This window comes from Nyctereutes procyonoides, unplaced genomic scaffold (assembly GCF_905146905.1).
Source record: "Nyctereutes procyonoides isolate TBG_1078 unplaced genomic scaffold, NYPRO_anot_genome, whole genome shotgun sequence".
NCBI classification, from domain to species: Eukaryota; Metazoa; Chordata; class Mammalia; order Carnivora; family Canidae; genus Nyctereutes; species Nyctereutes procyonoides.
In genome coordinates, this window is record NW_026575046.1 from 62,686,592 (window position 1) to 62,707,984 (window position 21,393).

At 49.7% G+C, this 21,393-nt stretch overlaps 2 protein-coding genes across 3 annotated transcripts; one reads left to right on the forward strand and one right to left on the reverse strand.

Annotated features, from left to right (window-relative positions):
- The first annotated feature begins 4,601 nt into the window (after positions 1-4,601).
- COMTD1 (catechol-O-methyltransferase domain containing 1) lies at positions 4,602-6,413 on the forward strand. Of its 2 annotated transcripts, XM_055325146.1 has the most exons (7): positions 4,603-4,767; positions 4,913-5,040; positions 5,243-5,348; positions 5,441-5,559; positions 5,652-5,706; positions 5,866-5,999; positions 6,178-6,413. In XM_055325146.1, exons 1-7 carry the CDS (start codon positions 4,674-4,676, stop codon positions 6,328-6,330), a joined length of 789 nt encoding a protein of 262 aa, XP_055181121.1. In that variant the 5' UTR covers positions 4,603-4,673; the 3' UTR covers positions 6,331-6,413. The 2 variants fall into 2 exon arrangements, with proteins under 2 accessions (XP_055181122.1, XP_055181121.1); XM_055325147.1 differs by lacking the exon at positions 5,441-5,559 and having other exon boundaries at positions 4,602-4,767.
- Positions 6,414-8,743: 2,330 nt separating this feature from the next.
- On the reverse strand, positions 8,744-21,081 carry VDAC2 (voltage dependent anion channel 2). The gene is given in 11 exon segments (XM_055325145.1): positions 8,744-9,072; positions 9,074-9,135; positions 10,815-10,872; positions 12,606-12,756; positions 13,586-13,813; positions 14,396-14,448; positions 14,532-14,684; positions 17,928-17,977; positions 19,447-19,515; positions 20,688-20,742; positions 20,941-21,081. Coding segments are annotated over 10 exon segments (1,035 nt in total). The 5' UTR covers positions 20,719-20,742; positions 20,941-21,081; the 3' UTR covers positions 8,744-8,892.
- Positions 21,082-21,393: the final 312 nt, after the last annotated feature.

The window sequence follows — 21,393 nt, forward strand, 5'->3', positions numbered from 1 at the left end:
CCCATGCTATTTGGACACCTGTGTCAGGAATGCTTTTGAACTTTATTTTTTTTTAAAAAAGATTTTATTCATTTATTCATGATAGACATAGAGAGAGAGGCAAAGACACAGGCAGAGGGAGAAGCAGGCTCCATGCCAGCAGCCCAACGTGGGACTTGATCCCAGGACTCTAGGATGATGCTCTGGGCCAAGGGCAGGCGCTGAACTGCTGAGCCACCTGGGGATCCCCTGCTTTTGAGCTTTAAATAAAAGAAGATACAGCTGATCATGGCTTAAATACAAAGGGTTCCATTTTCTCTTGTAACAAGGAGTCTGGAGGGAAACAGCAGCCAGATAACGTCTTCAAGGACCAACGTCCCATCTTTCCCCTTGCCCTCTTTACTGTTTGTTTTCTAATCCTTAACATTTTTGCCTCATGACCACAAAAGGGCTGCAGTGGTTCCAAGCATTTCATCTTTACACAACCCTGTTGTTCAAAGTAAGAAGCAGCTAAACAAGAAAAGGGAGGGAAAAGTCCTGAGAGGCATCCCTTCATCTGGGCCAGAAATGCGCCGCAGGCCATGGTGAGAAAGTGGGTGTCTTCAAAAAAGAACTGTGCTGGTCTTGACAGTCTGGGACTAACCACAGCTCATCCCGAAAGTTGGGCACATCGCCTGAGCAACATCAGGCTCCCGGTGGCAAGACTGAGGGAGGCAGACGCGCTCGGGCGGACCATCACCAGGACTCTCCACCGCCGACCTGCTAAGCTGCTCTGTGACGCCAGCGGGTTTCACTTTGTTGCAAACAACAGAATCCACTTTGTTGCAGATGCCCAGTTCTGGGCCCTTGCCAGCCACACACCTCCAGGGCCAGAGAACCGGGTGGGGCTGCGGTCATGAAACCACAGCCACCACCTTGGCCCATCTCTGGGCAGGGCCTCCACCCAACCGCCCAGGGAGCACCTGCTGGCCAGGCCACCAGTCTCCTTCCCGCAGCCTGCTCACCCTGCCCCCACCCCCATGCAGCACGGCCGAGTGGCGGAAGCGAGGTCCCCTGCTTGCAAGGGCATCTGGGAGGTGTGCGCGTTTGTCCTCTTTCAGGGAAGATCCCCCCGTGAAGGCCAGCGTCCCGCTGCGGAGAGGTAAGAGCGCCCAGGGGCTTCGCAGAAGGCCGCATGCAGGCCTCACCATTCGAAGGCTCCTGAGGATCAGCCTACGTGTCCCACAGAAGCCACGGCGCCCCAGGGGTCACCATGACAGCGGCTGCCCGCCAACCCCAGTCAGAAACAGGTGACCCCATGAGAGCCACACCTGGGTCATCGGGGCAATGGCAGCTCTGTAGCCTCTCAGCACAGAGGAGGCAGGCGGCGGCTCTCCAGCCTCCCTGGCTCATCCGAGGCGCCCGGAGCCTTGAACTCACAGTCTACGTGTGTCCATCGGGCGGCCTGAAACACCCCCCAGAGCCTGTGGAGCCAGGCCAGTGCCCCCCACCCCGAAAGCATAGGTTAGCAGGTGCCATCCTCCCTCCGGGGGGCTTGGCGAACCTCCCCCAGATGCGCCCGACTACAGGCCGCGAGTTTCCACACGGAGAGGCCTACAGAAGGCAGGACCTGGATTTGGGGTCAAAGGTGCCTCAGGCAGCGGCATCTGGGGGGCCGGGCCCACCGCGGGAGGGAGGGGATGGAGGGCCCAAAGGCAGGAAGAGGATCCCTAGGGGGGCAGGGCGACGCGTCAGCGGGCCCCAACCGACGCCACTTCTGTGCCTTAACCTCCCTGCTCCAGGCTGCCAGTCAGAGGAAACAGCTGTCCCTCGGGCCAGATCGCACAGAGATCCAAGACGTACTCAGTCTGGCTGACGCGGTCCTGAGAGAGAAAAAAGTCTAACCCAAATGTTTAAAATCGTGAGGTTTCACATTACGGGCCAGATTTCAACCTTTCTTGAACAATCAGAGGCTCTGGGCACACCGCACCCATCTTCCCATCTGGCAGCACGGGTACAGCCTAGCGGCTGCCGTGCCTCCCACAGGGCCATAAGATTTGGGGGGCCACAGTCCCCACTGCCTCCTCCCACCTCCCGTCAGCTACCCAGGCTGACTGTCACCACTTCCAGGCTCTAATCCCCTAGGCCTGACCTGACTGTGTGACCCTACTCCTCTGCCCCCACCCCGCACAGTCCTGGGGCCACTGCGGGGGAAGCCCAGCCTGCATGGTGTTAGCGGGAGGGAGAAGCAGAAGTTGGGGTCCCGGGATAGAAATTCAGGGGCCTAGGGGGCTCAGTGGTTGAGCGTCTGCCTTCAGCCCAGGGCGTGATCCTGGGGTCCTGGGATCCAGTCCCACGTCAGGCTCCCCGCATGGAGCCTGCTTCTCCCTCTGCCTGTGTCTCTGCCTCTCTCTCTCTCTCTCTCTGTCTCATAAATAAATAAATAAAAACTTCAAAAAATAAAAAGAGAAAAGAAATTCAGGGGCCTCTTCTAGACCTGTTTTTCCTGGGTGGCTGTTTCCAGTGGCCTGGTTCGGCGACATATTGGTCAGGGGTCACACACTCCCCCTCCCAGGTGTGGACCTAGAGGCTCCAAGGGGCACCCACTCTGGTCCTGAGCCTGAGGGTTCCTCGGTGCCTAGTGGGGCATTTGACCTACACGTGACCAAAAGGTCAACTGAGAGCCCAAGGTAGGGACGTTCCCCCCCAAACTCCCAGCCGCTCGTGCCCCTGGGGGCAGCTGCCCACGTCCACGCGGCTCTGAGCGGAGGTCCAGCTGCCCCCTGGCCACCACCACAGGGGCCCCTCGGAGGAAAAGCCAAACCCACTGTGGTTTCAGGCCCCTGGGAAAGGCGCCGTAGGGCTCCGAGGCGATGCTTTCTCCCTTCTCGTGGGCTGAGACCGCCGAGCTGCAGTGCGAGAGACAAGAAATGAGTAGCAACCAGGGGAGGGAGGTGGAAAAATTAAATTTTGCGTGATCAGCAAGGTTTCAAACAATCGCTCGCCAACTGAAGTGGGTGCCACGTCTATAAGTCATTCTGTTTTATAGACCATTAGGATCTCCAGAGAGAACCTGCATGGAGACCACTGCTTTTTGTTGAAATTAAAATGTCAGAGAAAAAGAAATAGAACAAAACAGGGAATCTGCAATTAATTACCAGGCCATAAAAATTCAATAATCAGGAGGCTGAGCGGCCGCGGGCCCAGAGGTATCAGAGCCAGCGTAACAAGAATGGAATACATTAATCTTTTCAAATTAGTTTTTTAATCTGACGAGGATATATGGTGACATGCTTCCCCTCCCTGCCCCCCCCCCCACTCCAGGGCTCAGCGCCTGAAGCCACGCTGGGGGAGGGAGGCTGGGGTGTGAGCTGGGGGCCTGCCCAAATCCGGACCCCCACACTGGGGGAGAAAGGAGAAAGTGCTGGTCTGCAGCCCAAGCTGAGCCGGGTTGGGGGGGGGGGTTGGTGGAGGGAGCCCCCAGAGCGACCAGGAGAGCACTGCTTGGAGTCTGGTCCCTGCTGGGCCCTGGAGCCCGGAGTCAGCAGGAGAGGGGGCGCCCCTGGGCTCAGGTGGCCTCCTGTGGGCGATGGGAATGCTCTCCCAGCCTCGCAGGTGCGCTGCATGCAGCGGGCACTGCCCAGAAGGCACCTGCCGCTGCTGCGAGGGCGGCTCAGCGGCTCCAACACGCTATGCCGAGCAATTATTTAGCACCTGCTGTATGCTCGGCGCTGGGAGAGGCTCGCGGCCTCAGTCCTTACCCTGGGGAATGAGACTCAGAGGTCAGAGAAACGCAGACTGGGCCGCCAGGTGACAGGGAGGCCACCGGGGCACCGTGGGTCTGACTCAGGACACCCCCCCCCCGGGGCTCCCGGGGACCCCACGGGCCCGGGCCTCCTCCCGGCAGCCTCCGCTCCGCGCCGCGGCCTCAGCCTCCGCCTCCCCGAACCTCCACCAACCGGCCTCCGCCGTGGCCTCCGGATGCAGCTTCCCGGGGACCCCGGGACCCCAGGCCGGCACAGAGGGCGCCCCGTCCGCGCTCCCCCGCCCAACAGCCCCGCAAGCGGACCTCACCTCCCCTGGCATCACTTTCCTCCCCCAAATGTCTCTACTCCAACTGCCATTTACTGGGCACCTACTGTGTGCCCAGCGGCGGGGTCTGGCGCCACTTACGGTAAGACTGCGGCTCCTACTTTACACAAAGGAAACTGAGGCTGAGAATGATGGCCCCAGGAGCTCCCACCCATGTCTGCCCGGCACCCAGGGCAGGGTTCTAGGGACCTCGTCCCGAGCCCCATCCCCAAGACCTCCCAAGCCCCACCTCGGGTTTTGTCCCCAAACCAGGTCCTTCACTCCATCACCCGGACGGCCTTTGCTCCCGTCCCCCAAGAAGCCTCCCCTACTTCTCCGAGCCCCCGTCACTTCCATCACGGGCTGGCCGGGGAAGGCCGACCGCGGGGGCGGGCGGGGCAAGGCCCGACACCAGGGCCGGGCTGGCGCCGCTCCCCGGGCGGGTCCCGAGCGCGGCCACCGGATGGCGCCCGGGCTGCGCGAGCGCGGCCTGCGGGGAGGCTGTGCGGCCGCCAGGGGGCGCCCGAGACCGCAGCTCGGCGGCAGCGCCCGGACGGGGCGGGGCCTGGAGGGCAGGCGGGTCCCGGAGCGCGCCCGGGAGCCCCCGCCGGGTGGCCCGCGCGTCCCTGCCTCGTGGCCGCACCATGAGCCCGCCCGCGCCCCGGCTCTCCGTGCCGGCCGCGCTGGCCCTGGGCTCGGCCGCGCTGGGCGCCGCCTTCGCCGCCGGCCTCCTCCTGGGTGAGTAGGGCGGGGCCCGTGCCCCCCGCGGGGCCCCCGCAGGACCCCCGCAGGCGGGGCAGGTGCGGGAGCCGAGCCCCCCCCCCCGCGGCTCCAGGCCGGAGCTCGGGACCCAGGCGCTGACCCAGCCCCCCCCCCGCGGCAGGGAGGCGGGGCCACCCCTGGCGATCCCGGCGGGAGCGGCGCCTGCTGCCCCCCGAAGACAGCCCCCTGTGGCGGTACCTGCTGAGCCGCTCCATGCGGGAGCACCCGGCGCTGCGGAGCCTGCGGCTGGTCAGCGGGGCTGGGGCGGGTCGCACGCGGTCGGGTGACCTTGGCGGGGCCGCGGGGCCGCGGGGCCGGGCGGGCTGGGCGTCCCCCGAGGTCCCGCCCCGAGGCCCCGCCCCCGGCGCGCACCTGGAGGGGTGGCGAGCCCGGGGAGGAGCCGGGTGGCGGGGGCGCCGGCGCGACCCTGTCCCCGACCACCGCGACACAGCTGACCCTGGAGCAGCCGCAGGGAGACTCCATGATGACCTGTGAGCAGGCGCAGCTGCTGGCCAACCTGGCGCGGCTCATCAAGGCCAAGAAGGCGCTGGACCTGGGTAGGGCGCACGGCCGGACACCGGGGCGGGGGCAGGTGGCCAGGGGGTCCCCGCCCCGGGCCTGAGCCCTCCGCGGCCCCGCCCCGCCCCAGGCACGTTCACAGGCTACTCCGCCCTTGCGCTGGCCTTGGCGCTGCCCCCGGCCGGGCGCGTGGTGACCTGCGAGGTGAACCCGGGGCCCCCGGAGCTGGGGCGGCCGCTGTGGAGGCAGGTGAGGCGCCCTCGGCCCCTGGCGCCCGGCCACGCCCGGCCACGCCCGCCCCCGGGAAGGGGCCCGCCGGGCTGACCCCGCCCCTTCCGCAGGCCGAGGAGGAGCACAAGATCGAGCTCCGGCTGAAGCCTGCCCTGGAGACCCTGGGTGAGCATTGCGGCGCGCGGGGCCTGGGCGCCACTGCTCCCGTGGGGCCGCCGGGCGGGCGTGGGGCAGTGGCGGGCCTGCCTCCGGGCCTCCGGGCCTCCGGGCCTCCGGGCCTGCGGGCCTGGGCGGCGGACTCAGCCGCACCTGCGCCCCCGCCAGACGAGCTCCTGGCCGCGGGCGAGGCCGGCACCTTCGACGTGGCGGTGGTGGACGCCGACAAGGAGAACTGCGCCGCCTACTACGAGCGCTGCCTGCAGCTGCTGCGCTCCGGAGGCGTCCTCGCCGTGCTCAGCGTAAGGGCGGCCCCGCGGGGAAGGAGCGGCCGCCCCGCCCCGAGGCCGCTCCCCAGCACCCCGCACCCCCGGCTTCCCCGCGGGGGCCCGCGGTCTCAGCTCTCGCCCCGCCTCTCGCTTAGCCACCTGCTCCCCCGGCCTTGACACCCCCGCCCCGTGCTGCCCCGCCCCTCCGCAGGTCCTGTGGCGCGGGGAGGTGTTACAGCCTCAACCGCGGGACCTCCAAGCCCGGTGTGTGCAAAACCTGAACGAGCGCATCCTGCGGGACGCCAGGGTCCACATCAGCCTCCTGCCTCTGGGCGACGGCCTCACCTTAGCCTTCAAGATCTAGAGAGTGGCCTCAAGGGGACCCGGGAACCCCAGACCTCAACTGAGTTTTAAATTCGACAATAAAGTGGGGGCCTGGGACACGAACTTCTGAGCCTCCTTATGTGGCGCTAGAGTGCGTTAGGGAGGGAAGGCCCAGCACTGGCAGCCTCTCCAGCGGAAGGGGGCCTGAAGTCACAGACGTCATCCCCTCCCTGGCACAGTCCTGAGGGCCACCTGGCACCAGGTATCTATGGCCTAACTAGGAGGCTCCAGCTGAGCGGCCACATACAGGGCCCCAGCTCCTCAGGTTTACCTCCACTTGGTGGGACCTGGGTGCTGGGTGGAGCCCGCCACCCCCTTGGTCTCCTTCCTGCTTTGCTTCCCAGGAGGGGCAAGGAAGCTCCTGTTTGGTACAGCTGGGACTGGCTGGGGGACGGTATCTGAGGTCTGAAAACAGGAAACAGGCCTTGCAGCAAACCAGGCTTGTCACTGAGCATAGGCACAGGTCATGCCAGTTCTGTTTGCCCGTGTCTCACAGAACTGTCAGCTCGACCTCACCTCTGCACTGGAGGCTCTCTCTGCTCAGTGGACATCACCTCTGAGAACCAGGCCACTTGACTTAGACCTGAGGAGCTCAAGGTTGGAGCCTATTATTCCATCCTCCCCCTGAAGTCCTGGAGGAAGGTGAGGGACTGGGAGAGAGCACTGGCCAGAAAAGTGTGAAGCAGACAGCCCTTTGGGAAGGAGGCCATCAGTATGGTAGTTCTTAAAAAGTTCCCCACAGAAAGGTGAATATAAAGTTAGGCTCTCCCACACCAACACATAGGAGCAGAGGAGGACCAGGAGCCAGGTGCTTCACATCTCTTAGACCTCTCTAATCCCAATCCCACAGGGAGATCTTATCTCCACACCACAGATAAAGACCAAGTGCAAATATTCCGTGTTCTTTCCACTAACTGCCTCAGGCAGAAACGGCATCAGCCCAGAATACAATTAGGTTTGGTTCTACAGGAGACTATTAGAAACAAGGAAACAGGAGCCATGGGGGCCCACAGTTGGCAACTTCCATGGTCCTACACCTCCTGGGAGGTACCTTGCATTTCATGCAACCCTCGGGGACCTGGTGTGTGAACCAACCCTCTCTCTCCTGCACATTCAAACAGATTAGGATGCACCTGGGTAAATCCGTCCAGTTTACTCTTAAATATGCCTTTGACAAACTGGTAACTCATGTCCCATCCCAGTCCGGAGTACTGGACCAGGTAAACTCCAGCCACAGTTGAGGGAAGGCCACCTGTTGGCTCTGGGGCAGCAGGTCATCCAGGGGCCTTCAGGAGTCACCAGGCCTCTGACCAGTTCCTCCCCACCAAGCAGTTTCAGAGTTGTCCGCCAGTCTATTTCACACCTCTCGTGTATGCCAGAAACAGATGTGCTTTCACACCTGTTTGACCTAGCAATAGGTCCCCAGCGTGGAAAGCTTGCTTGGGCTTCTAACCTCTCATCAGATTCTTTCTGACCTGGAAATTTTCAGTATGTATCATTCTTTTGGGGTAGTGAGTCTCAAAGTACTACACTTTCCTGTTTCTCTCAGGCTTCGAACGATACCTCAGGTCTAAGAGTATAAATGTGTTGAACAAAATCTCTCCCTTTCCTAACCTCTGATCATGTTTTTCAAACTATCTTCTCCCATCAAAAACATCTGCTCCCTACTTTTCAAACTAGAATCATCTATCAACCTCTATCATTCAGCCCAAGTGCGGATGAAGGCCAGTAGCCACAAAGCCTGAAGGCACTGCTTCTGGTCACACACTTAGACCCAACCCTTTCAGTGTCTGCCTAATGATCTCTCACTGACACCTCACTCCACTTGTCTACACCTGGTCCCATCCCACCTATGGCCTAATTCGCTTCCTTCAGCAATAGCTCACAGGGATATGGTGTGTGTATACATCCTTCAGCACCATCCCTTCATATTCCTTTCTTCATCACTTCCTCTCCAACCCCTCCTGGGGGGGGTCAACAATGGTCCAATGGAATTCTGGACAAACTTACAAACTGAAGATATAAAGGCATATATCCTCTTATTTTACTGTAGTCCAAAAAGCTCATGGAGTTACTTTAGGGACAGAGGACTTTATGGCACAGATTTAGGTAAAAAGCAAAATGCTCACCAGAAAAATAATGTACTAGCTAGATACAAGGGAGATTTGACCCTGGCAAATGTTTAAACTCTGCAAATACTTGGAGTCATTAATTATGTATACTTGTTTTTATTCATAATCTGTAATGTCTGGGGATACCAAAAGTAATTCTAATGATGGCCGAATTTAACAGAAATTTTTTAACCTCATCTTAAAACTTCCACTGATCCTTCTGGTTCAATGGCAATTTTCAATGTTAATAGGAACATAAAAACAAACATGCACACAATTGCACAGTTTTCATAAAGGTCTATTTCATTATTGGTGGGTAGCGCATTTAACAGTTAAATACATTTAAATAATGTATAGGTGACTGCACGACTGCAGTATTGGTAACTAGATAGATAACCAATTTAACTAGAAACCAGCTAACAAGTAACTGTCTAAATATTTAAAATACAGCTCTTGTTCAGATCATCCTTTGTTTTGATCACCTTCTTGGGGGAGGGAGGAGGGGAAGCCTGCTGGTCACACTGGAAATATATTAAGGCCAAATCTTCTGATAACCATTCCCAGAGGTTTCTTTCAGCTGGATTAAGCCTCCAACTCCAGGGCAAGCCCAAGTTTGTGGCCTCCAGCATTAATGCTCTTCCCATCTACCAGGGCAGACAGTGTAAGCTTGACACCTGTAAACAAAAGCAGGCAACCATGATTTGCTTGAAACACTTCAAGAGTCTGTGGTCTTCAATAATCACCTCAGAGCCTGCCTGTCCCTTCTCAACCCATCAGATGACCTACTAGTGCCAGTCACCAGAGGGCACTTGGGAGTACCAGAGATACCAGAGAGAATTCAGGTGGCCTCATCCTAGGTTAAGGGATCAAGTAACAGAGCATTAAAAATGTTATTAATAAAGCTCAAAGTGCTCTAGAAAATACAGTAACATCCAATACACTATCCAGACTATCAGACCCTAATGGATGATCATAATTGGACCAGGATCTACAATAAAGAGACAAGTAGGATATAGATTGCATATAATGTATTGCTCAACTAATGGTAATCTCCTTAACTTGCAACAGTGGTACTATCTTCCAATACCACTAAAAAAAAATGTCTTCCTCTCAGGATATGCATGTTAAGGCTAATGTGTCTGTATGTCTGCAAAAACATGTATTTAAATAATTAAAGGGGGATCCCTGGGTGGTGCAGCGGTTTGGCGCCTGCCTTTGGCCCAGGGCGCGATCCTGGAGACCCGGGATCAAATCCCACATCGGGCTCCCCGTCCATGGAGCCTGCTTCTCCCTCTGCCTATGTCTCTGCGCCTCTATCTCTCTCTCTGTGTGTGTGACTATCATAAAAAAATTAAAATTAAAAAAAAAATAAATAAATAAATACATACATACATACATAAATAAATAAATGCAGAAAAAAGGGATTATATATGCAGAAACGAAGTGGGAAAACAAATGTGGTAGATGTTAATTAGCGAATGTTCATACCAATCTTTTGTTTAGGTTTCTAAAGGCCAAAATATAAGTCTGGGGGAAAATCCCTATTTGAAGGGGAGAAAAGTTGCAAGGGCTTTAGAACTTGCTATTTAGGGGCAGCCCGGGTGGCTCAGCGGTTTAACACCGCCTTCAGCCCAAGGTGTGATCCTGGAGACTGGGGATGGAGTCCCACATCAGGCTCCCTGCAATGGAGCCTGCTTCTTCTCCCTCTGTGTCTCTGCCTCTCTCTCTCTCTCTCTCTCTCTCTCTCTGTGACTCTCATGAATGAATAAAATCTTAAAAAAAAAAAAAAAAAAAACAAGAACCTATGATGTTGGCATCACCTAAGAGCTTGTTAGAACTCTTCACCCAGATCTATGGGATCAATGTGCAAGAGTCCCCAGGTAATTCATGCATGCTGAAGTCTGATAAGTACTACTCTAAAAAATACAGCAATACAGCTAGGTTCAAAATACTACTTTAAAGTAAATAAGACTATAGAAACCAAACAATGAAAGCAATGTGTGAACCTTGATTACAGAAATAAACATTACTACAAGGAATTTCAGGTACAAGTAAGGAAAGAGACTACAGAATGAATAGTAAATAATATGGAGTCACTATTAACTGTCTTAGGTATTATGGATATGCAGGAGATCAGAACATTCTTAATCTGAGTAGACGCATGCTGAAGCATTTAGGGAAGTGTCAGGATAGCCACACCTTTCAAACAGCCCAGTAAAAGAAAAAAAAAAAAGGAATTAAAAAAAAATTGTGGCGAAAGGTAAGCGTGTTCTTTGAAAGGTTTACAAAGTAAGAAGCTGAGAAGTGAAAAATAATTTTTAAAACCCCAATCCCACTTCTCAAGAATACTTACCAGGCCTCAGAGTCTGAGTATAGCCCACTCCAATTAAACTAGAGTTGTTGACTTTTGCCTAAAATAAAATGCAAAAACAGCTGTAAAAAAAATCTTTTGACTGGAGAGACAAAGCTCCTGCAGGTTTCCCTATCATCGTGGAATTATGAAGTGTTCCGTTTTTATTCATGTGAAATAAAATTTAACACTACCATTAAGCTAAACAAAAGCCAGGTGCCACTTAATTCCTATCCATTAAACTCCTCCAAGTCAAACTGTCAGCAGAACACAATACAGTAGTATAGAAGTAAAAAGGTGACAAACAGCCTCTGGGATGGAAACACAATTTGGAAATTATTTGATGTCTTCACTCACTAGTGACCACTTTGTGCCCAACAAATTAAGAGCCTCGGACAATCGGATACAAGTTTCTCCCATTTTAGAACAGAAGTAAACCATGAAATTGTGGTGGGACACTAAGCAATACTTCACCAAGTATTGATGCTTGATTGGGGCACAGCAGCACCACTTAGGTGGGAAATGCTAGATGTTTTTTCCAAACTAATCCCCAGAAGTCACACAATAGCACACAGATCCAAAGTTGCCTTCCCTTTTTAGACCATGAGAATACTACATTGCCTGGTATTAAATGTGCAATGCTGCCTTAGACATATATTTGAAGAGAAAGGCAATGTAGCTAGCAGAGAACGGTATACTGTATGAATCCTAAGGCTTTCACTGCTACAGTGCAATTAAGAGAAGGGAAAAATAAATGAATCATTGCCTTGCCAATGGGAAAAGCATTCTGGATGTTTCTCATGCTCTGATTACAACTGCTAACATAAAATAAGAATGGAGCTAAAGCTTCACCGCCCAAATTATCAAAACATGATTCTCAGGAGTGAAGATCACTTTATGTAACAGAAATAACTCATGGAAGGTTTAGCTTTCTTTCATTCCCAGTACATACAGTACAGGCAGTGCTTGACCTGTAAGCAACTGACACACAGGAACAGCTGCTGATCTGCCTGAAACTAGAGCCAGCACCTCTACACTCTCAGTACTGTACGCTCTCAGCACTCCCTCCTACCCCCCCGCCCCAAACTCACTATGACTAAAGAAAGAAATAGCAAAAAGCCTAAAGACAGGACTTGGGTGGCCATCCACCCCAATGAACCCAAGATAGGCAGGAGGTGGTCCTTTAGGTGCAGGACTTTTAATGCTAAGGCTGGAATAGTCCCAGGCAAAGCAGGATGAGCTAGCTGGTCACCCTAGACAGGAGGGAAATCAAAAAGACATGCAACAAGCCCAATCCTGGCCCTACCCCTTCTTTCCACTCTCTTTCCCTAGCAATGATCTAAATAAGTCCTTTTTCTTCCAAGCTTCGGTATCTCTACCTGCAAAATGACATTTGTACCATGGACCTCGAAAACCAAATCTAAAAGATATTTTGTAAACCCTAAAGGCAAAGGCAAAGTAACAATGTACTATTATTCCATGTAGAAAGACAAAGTAACAACTAAAATACTATTACTCCTGGCCTGGGGCCCAAAACAGTGGCTTCCCTGGGCTTAGATAGGCTTGAAGCTCAGGGTTATCTACACTAATTGAGCACTTTCTGAGGTTAAGCAAACTCCTATGACCTGGTATCAAACTTCTACATAAAATGCATGCATCATTACAAATTCTAATCCCAGTCTATGAGTAAACTAGAGGTCGTATGAACCACAATTCAAATTTTCAACACAATTCAATATACCCAAAGATGAATTCCCACAACCAAAGACCCCAATCTAAGCCCACAGTACTCACAGAAATGGAAGCAGTGGGATCCAACTGATATTTGGCTGCAATGCCAAAGCGAGTGCAGTTGGTACCTGATGTCCAAGCAAGGTTTACTGAAGTGTCAAGATCTTCACATACTTTCTGATAAATTGATCCTCCAAATTCTGTCCCGTCATTGCTGTAAGATACTTTAAATTAGTGAATCTAGAATAGACAATGTAATATCTATGGCACTAGATGATTGATATTATAACATTATAGTTAAATAAGAGGCACTGCTCACACCGGTCTCTAGGACTCCACTGAAAACCAGAAAGTCTTAATCCCCAGCCCAAAAACAAGAGGTCACATAAATTGTGATCCATCCAGCAGAATTACCACATAGCCACTACATTCATGTTGCAGAATACATAATACTGTAGTAAAATTATTAAAATGTATTAAGATAGGAAGGAAAAGATTGTAAACCAGTCCTTCTGATATGTATTTACACATATACAAAGATGAAACTCCCAAACATTAACAACAAAAGATTATATATATATATCTAGGTGGTGGGATTATGAGAAATATTGGTTTTCTTCTTTATACTGTTATTTACCAATCCTTTATTTTACAAAGGAAAAAAATTCTTAAGTCCTTTTCATATATACATTTAATCTGGGTTAGGTAAAAACACCATACATTTTAGGCAATTCCACCAACTCGGCACTTTACATATCACAATTAAGTAAAATGAACACTCTGGTAATTCGGCAACATCATAATGTTTTCTAAAAATCCGGAGCACATCGAGCCTCATATAAAATAAACACTTACTCTCTCAGCACCAAAAGTCAGACTAACATTTTTTACTGTACACTTTTAGGCGTGCCCAGAAATGCCCAAGGATGGTGATGTTTTAAGAGAAATCCTTTAGATTGTACCTAGATTCGTAAGAGACAACAGGTGATATCAGAAACATCCCCAAGTGCTGCATCACAATATCCCACAGAAGAAATACTCACACATTAGTGTGTAGTTGGAAGTCCCCAGTCCTGTAGCCCACTGCAAAGTTATTTCTTGTCAGCTTTGATTTGGCACTATCAAAAGTCATCTGGTAGCCAGCAAGCCAGCCCTCATAACCAAAGACGGCTGAACCATGGATTGCAGGTCCAGCAAAATCAAAGTCAACATCACAACCAAGGTTTATACACTCCCTCTTGTAAGAAGACTTGATTTTACCACTTTTCTTTCTGGAAAAAGAACAAACTAGCTTAAAATTGATGCCGGTGAGAAAGACTTACATACATAACTTCTGCACAAAGGGCACATTTATGAACTGCAGTGTAACTGGGGAATAAAAGTAGTAGCAGGATAATACTAAGAGGTAAAGGAAATATAGCTCAATGAGCTGAAAAACAAGGGCACTTGGAGTTACTGGGCTTCTACCACCATGAAAAGATTGCTTCTGTAAGACTATTAGAAACATGTTAATTACCCAAATTAGTGAGACAATGAAAAGAGGCAAATATTTGAAGGGAAGCCAACAATAACAATCATAGTAGTCATCATACTCCAAAGGCAGAAACAGAAATTCACCACCACACAGGGCAATTAAGAAACCTATCAAACATTAAATGTGCAAGCATCTTTTCCCTAAAGAAAGAGGAGAGAAATGCTTTTAAATTTAAAGCAGATAAAGGAGCACCTGGCTTGCTCAGTTGGTAGAGCATGCGACTCTTGGTATCAGGGACGGGAGTTTGAGCCCCATATTGGGTGTAGAGATTACTTAAAAATGAAATTTAAAGCAAATAAAAACATCTGTCCATGCTTACCCCGTGTTTGGTGAAAAGGTGGTATCAAATGTCAGTTTCAAACCTTGACAGATCTATTTTGAAAGAAAAAGAATTTTTCAGCTATATCTCCTTCTTGAAATAAAAAATAATACAAAACCCATGTTCAAAACGTTACCTGGTCTTCAATTGCGATTTCTGTTCCCAGAGTGTTATCGGTGTTCCACTTTTCTGTGAAAGTCAGACCATACTCACACCATTTATATTTGGTCTCCAAGGTTCCAGTAACTTTACCAGTGTCTGTATTAGATGAACCAGACGTTGAGAATTCCTAATAAGACAATAAACGATTTCATGAACTTTCTTGTAAGCCTAGAAGAATCACTGCCAACTTAAAAAAAACAAAACAAAAAAAACACTGATTCACAGTAATTTCACTAATCTTTTCTAGTTTCCCAAATACCTCTAACTCTGCTACTGTATATACAAGAACAACAAATTAACCTGTCAGTTCTAACTGCTGCCTTACTGTATACTTATTTACATTTCCAACCAATGAATGACAAGTTAAACTGTATCTAATTCTCAGGTGAACAAACCTTACAGCTTTTAAGGAAACTTCTGCTAAGGTAATTTTATTTGGAATTCAAAAATTGGTGGTGGGAGGTGGAAGGTGGGAAGGATGAATGTTTGGGCACTGTATCCAATCTGCCTGATAGTAAATGAAATACTATAAAGGTCATCAGTATGGTTAATCACAGACCCCATACCAAAATAAACATTCATAATAACTGACAACACTATTAGGAAAGGTTTCCTGAAATTTCTTAAAAGGGAAAGCACCCCACCATCGGGATTTATGCCATAATATTTAAAATCTTCGGTAACCCCAATATTCTGTTTTTCTTAGATAAAGAGTCCTCACCAGATTTTATTTAAAAAGAAAAAAAAGTAGGGAAAGGAAATAATAGGAGATTTAATCTACAACTGGTTTTTATTATGCATAAAATATAAACTATATTAAGTACAACAGATAACATCAGTAGAAAAAATCTAACACAGATATAAATTTGAAGTGCATTATATAATCTTATGTTTGTAGCAAATACAACTAACTTGCAAATCCCTAACTGCACACCATGTGAAAAGGAAGGCACACTATGGAGGGCTTATTGAAATTTAAAATCTGCTACAGAACACCCAGAAATCTAATAATCTTTCAGAGCTCAGTAGACAGGCAAACTTCCAAGATAAAATTATAAAATACCCTCTGCGCATTCTGATTCACAGTTTGTCTTACATACTTTGGTCTATGAAAAGCCAAATCTAAAGACAGGTGATCCAAACTAATGAAGAAGAGAACTCAACCTGAAATTGTGATGCCTGCCAACAGGGAGAAAATATCAAAAACCACATCAATATGAGAAAAAGCCAATCATCCTTCACTTAGAAAACAGAACATTCGTGTAACTATGGCTCTGCAGTGAGACAGATTCAATCTCCTGAAATAAAACACTTTGATAGGAATTTCAAGTCAAAGCTTGGCATTCAATGCCCATATTAAAAAACACTGGATTATGTTAGAAAAAAAAAATGCTAGATATAAAATTAGAGGAGTCCTGGCATCCAGTTCTGGCAGCCATTTACTAAATGAATAACACTGAGGAAAGATGCTTAACTTTTCTGGGTCTGTTTCCTCAATTGTAATAATAAAATCTACCCCTGGAAGATTAAACTGGACTGGCACTGTAAAAACTTTGTATGTTTTCCTGTGCTCTATACAAAAGAAAAGCATTATTAAAACAATATATATGGAGCATGTTCTTCTAGCAGATATGTGGAATGGGGACTGTTTAGAAGTAGCTCTTTTTAATCCTGAGTGACAATGATTAATGACTCTTGACACATCACTCCCTGCCATCCGTCAGGATATAGATTATGAACCAGTCTATATACACCCAAGGAATCCTCAAGACACAAAATCAAGATCACACAGTGGGACCAGACTTGGGTCAATGACACCACTGGCCAATATCACATCCTTCACTCCATCACCAAATACTTAGGCTTCTACGTTCTGGAATGAACTGGACATCTTTGCAGTTTAGGTGAGAAAACAGAACTGGCTCTTAATGGGACTTACTGTGGGCCAGATACATCCTACAAGATCCGTACCATGTTGATATACATTAAATAGAAACATATGGAATCCAGCTCATATACATCCTCCATGATCTCAAACTTTTTTTTTTAATCTTCTTACTTTTTAAAGATTTTTATTTATTCATGAGAGACAGAGAGGCAGAGACACAGGCAGAGGGGGAAGCAGGCTCCCTGTGGGGAGTCTGGTGTGGGACTTCATCTCAAGTCCCTGGGATCATGACCTGAGCCAAAGGCAGATGCTCAACCACGGAGCCACCCAGGTGCCCCATGATCTCAAACTTAATTCCATAAATCCTTCTTAACCCTGTCCACAAAAAGCCTTTTCTCTCCAACAAAGATTTTGATTAACCAACTTCATACCAGATATGTGCTCTATACAAACACTTTCCTGTGTTCCCTAGTTTAAAATTTTGTCTCCCCAACCAGCAAGTAATAAGCTTTCTAAACTTAAGGCCCTTAAGTGTTCCCTTTTTTGGGAAGGCCTCTGTGTCTCAACTAGTGCACACCAAGTGTTTATAAGAGACCTCAAGAGGTTAAGAGTGGTAACACAAAAAACAAAGTCATTGCTCTGTACCTTGAGTAATTAAGTCATTCAACCATGGTGTATACAGGCTTCCTTCCAGACCAAAGAAGCCAAATGACAGATATGATCAATATAAAACCCCAGAAATCCAACTTCGGGTATTAAGAAACATTAATAATTTTAATAAATTATCAGTTACATGCATTGAGGGAGCTAACAATTACAGCACGAATTAATCAAAATAACCTGCAATATTCAATATTCACACACTCTTCTCATACCCAAAACAGGATCAATACAAAAAATTTTTGAGGAAGGAAAAAAAAATGCCACAAAATTAAATTTATCTTACCTTCTTCGAGAGTTAAGGCAGAATCAAGACATTCAAAAACTAAAATATTAACATCTTTAAAAATATTCAAATCAGGACTCTAAATTCACAAAATTCACACAGAACTCTTTCAGAGAAGGCTGCTAGATTATGCCCTTTATAATAATTAGTACACTCAAATTAAAGAGTTAGAGTTATTTTTATGCCCAGATTCATTATGCTTTTAACAGGCATAAAAAGTAAGGATTACAAAAAAATATAACAGGATCCCGGACTCCAAGCCTGTAATCTTACTAAGTAAACAGTCCCAAATAACCAGTCTTGTTCCTTGCGCATTTATGGTAATATGGCCAAAAAAAAAAAAAAAAAAAAACCACCTAAAAAATCAAAATCATAATGAAAAGTCCTAGTAAATCAAATTTCATGCAAATCTCTTAAGACAAAACTTCTGCCTCTTCTTCAAGGTAAAATGGGCAGACATCTTTCAGTGGTGACTATTTTATGGGTTAAAAATTATATAAAGACTCATCACGATTTATTAGACAGCTAACACTCACCACACCACTGCATGACTTTGTTTTCACATCCAGTTTCACCAGCCCAAAACCTTCAAGTAGAGAGCAAAAGATAACAAAATTATTCTTTCGTATAAAAGATGCATACCAATAGCTGACTACACATTAAAAAAAAACAGACTTCATATATTCAGAGGGGCATAAAAATGTGGGTTGATACAACATATTTAAATACAAAAAATTTTAATTATTCTATGTAAACTAACATACACAGCACAGAACAACTCTACACAGCTCTGCCTATTTTGGAGTATGTGGCACAAAAAATTTGCCAGATCAGGAAATCAACTCACCTTAAATCTCAGAATATTCAATAGTTTATTTTATCACAGACACTTAATTTTTTTAAGATTTTATGTATTTTTTTTTGCAGCTTTATTTAAAAAATTTTTTATAATAAATTTATTTTTTATTGGTGTTCAATTTACCAACATACAGAATAACACCCAGTGCTCATCCTGTCAAGTGCTCCCCTCAGTGCCCGTCACCCATTCACCCCCACCCACCCGCCCTCCTCCCCTTCCACCTCTCCCCTAGTTCGTTTCCCAGAGTTAGGAGTCTTTATGTTCTGTCTCCCTTTCTGATATTTCCCACACATTTCTTCTCCCTACCCTTATATTTAAAAGCAACAGCAAGAGAGCACAGGCAGGAGGGGGATGGGCAGAGAGGGAGAAGCAGGCTCCTCCCCAAGCAGGGAGCCCGTTGTGGGGTTCGATTCCAGGAACCTGGAATCATGACCTAAGCCCAGTGCAGACACTTAACTGACTGAGCCACCCAGGTGTCCCTTTAATAAAGGCTTTTAAAATAATTATCCCAAAAAGGTTATCTTCCTTTGGGATTAATAGTCTAAATAACAAGAAAAATAATCTAAAGTAGAAGGGGTGGTATGTGGAATAAAATCTTTAAGAAGAAAACCCAAATTCATTTGGAAAAACTCATAACCCACTGGGAATCACCACAAAAGCAAAACAGTAATATAATTGCAGTCAACCAATTATATCTGAAGGAAATAAAAGCACAGTTTTCTTCTTACAGGTAGAATACTTAAGGTACCATTTGAAAAACCTGGAGAGGAAACTGGAGTAGAGGGAGATGTGGATTATTCCTGTACTGTCTTAACAAAAACGTCATCTAAAATGCTATCTCATGAAAATAAATAAAATAAAATGTTATCTCATAAATGTAAACTAATACAGCACAATATTTACAATGTGGGGATCCCTGGGTGGCTCAGAGGTTTAGCGCCTGCCTTCTGCCCAGGGCATGGTCCTGGAGACCTGGGATCGAGTCCCACATGGGGCTCCCTGTGTGGAGCCTGCTTCTCCCTCTGCCTGTGTCTCTGTCTCTGTCTCTCTCTCTCTCTGCGTCTCTCATGAATAAATAAATAAAATCTTTAAATATATATATATATTTACAACGTGAAAAAAACTATTAATTTCCCTAAGCAGTCCAAACACATTTTCACTTCTGATCTGAAAAAAAAAAAAAAAAAAGTTCTTACCAAATCCTTTGTTGAAAATATCTCTGGCAGCTTTGCCAAGGTCAGCATAGGATGGAGGAACACACATTGCTGGTGGGAAGAAACATTCCAGGGTTAACGTTCCTCCTGTTCTCCCACTTTCTAGTCCAGGAACTAGATTATGACCCACTACCACCTTTAAATTCAGGCAGTCCAACTTGTTGGAGGCGTTTTTGATACTACCAGAAGCTCCAGAAAAACTATACTTTAGTGATCTGTGAGATTATCACCAATAAAGACACACTGCCAAAATGGACAACCACCCCACCACCACCACCACCCCCCCCCAGTGGCTATACAAACCCGGGAGATTCCTTCCAAAGCCCAGGCAGCAGACTTTCTATTCCTAGGTTTAAACAGTACCGGCAGCCTCACCTCTTAGGACCCAACCAGTACAAAGGATCAGACACATATACACGTAAGTACATCTACACACACGGACAGACCTGCAGAATTCACTAGAATGGTCTGATGTAACCAGACGACATAAAACCCGAAAACTAAGACAAAGCCTTCTCCCCCCAAAAGAATCTCTTGGTACCCTCAAGGAGTTCTTCTTAAGCCAACATTCTGGGGCGGGAAGAGAAAGCTAGAGAAAGCTAAAGAACGCGTTGGTGATTTACAATGTTGGGACTCGGGGGGGGGGGGGGGGCGGGGGGACACGATCATGTAGGTTTCACTCAAGCGTCTACATCAACTCAATATCAGGTGGCACCTGAGGCATATTAATAGGACTCTCAAGACCTCCGCCAATGCCGCGCGGCCTCAGGGCAAGCAGCCTGGCCGGGTCGTGGCGGCCCATTCATTCTACAGCGCACGTCCACGCCCACGGGAGCACATGGAATGACCTTGCGCTCTCACAAGGGGGTTACTACTTCCTCTAGAAAAGCGACCCAATCCTCCCAAAAGCCGACTCCCACACTGAAGAACTGCCTGCTTCTGGGTTCCCCAAGGCACGTCCGAGACGCTGAAGGTGAACGCCGCCCGAGACCACGTCCCCCGGCCTCGGCCCTCCATCCGGAATCCCGCCGCGAAGCCCCTCCGCCGCAGGGCCAGTTGCGGGGGGTGGGGGGGGGGTCACAGAGTAGAGCAGCTACTGCAAGGGGCGAACGTTCCCGTCCTTGGGAGAGATTCGGGGAAAGGAGTCGCGGTTTTCCCGGCGACCGGCTTCGACGCCCCCAGCCAACCCCGCCCCATCCCGTAGCGACCTCGGCTCTACTCACGCCGCGCGCAGCTCTGCCCGTAGGTCGCCATGGCGAGGCCACAGGAAGGGGTGATCTGCGGGAGGGGCAAGAAATGCGGTCAGCGCGGGTCAAGGGGCCAGAAGGCGGGGGGCGGGGGGGGTCCCCGACACAGAGGCGAGCAGCCGCGGGGCAGCGCGGCCATCTTGGGGAGCCAGGGCCGACCCCGAGTCGGGCTCAGGCGTCCTGTGGGCCGCCGGGGCCGAGGGGCCCCAGGGACGCGGGCGCGGCGTACCTGGTGGTCTCCGGAGAGGGGCTGCTACCGCCGCTCCGCTCGCAGCTCGGGCTGCGGAGCTCGCTCAGGGTCGGGCTGCAGCTACCCCGGCTGGAGGGCGAAGTGAAGGAGACACCGTTCCGCCCGCCGCAACCCGGTCCTCCCCCCCCCCGCCAGGACCCCGCCGAGGCCCCCGCGGCTGTCCGCCGCGCCGGCCCCCGCCACGCCGCCCGCCGCCCACCCCGACCTGCTCCAGGACGCCCGCGAGGACCGGAGGCCGCCGTCTGCCCCCAGGGTGGGCTGCTTGTCGCCGTCGGCGGGGCCGGAAAGGCAGAAACTGCCCGACCTCGGGTCAGGCAGCGACGAGGGCAGCCCCAGGGGCGAGGGGGCGGGGAACGGCGGCGGCGGCGCGGGAGGGACTGCGCGTGCGGGGGGTGGGGCGGAGGCCCCGCGCGCTCCTCGCGGGCGGGGTGG

Bases quoted from the DNA above. Each gene is read 5' to 3' on its own strand.
- COMTD1 (XM_055325146.1), top strand. From the start codon at position 4,674: ATGAGCCCGCCCGCGCCCCGGCTCTCCGTGCCGGCCGCGCTGGCCCTG. The intron at 4,768-4,912 runs GTGAGTAGGGCG...CCCCCGCGGCAG, and splicing joins CGCCGCCGGCCTCCTCCTGG to GGAGGCGGGGCCACCCCTGG. The intron at 5,560-5,651 runs GTGAGGCGCCCT...CCCCTTCCGCAG, and splicing joins GGCGGCCGCTGTGGAGGCAG to GCCGAGGAGGAGCACAAGAT.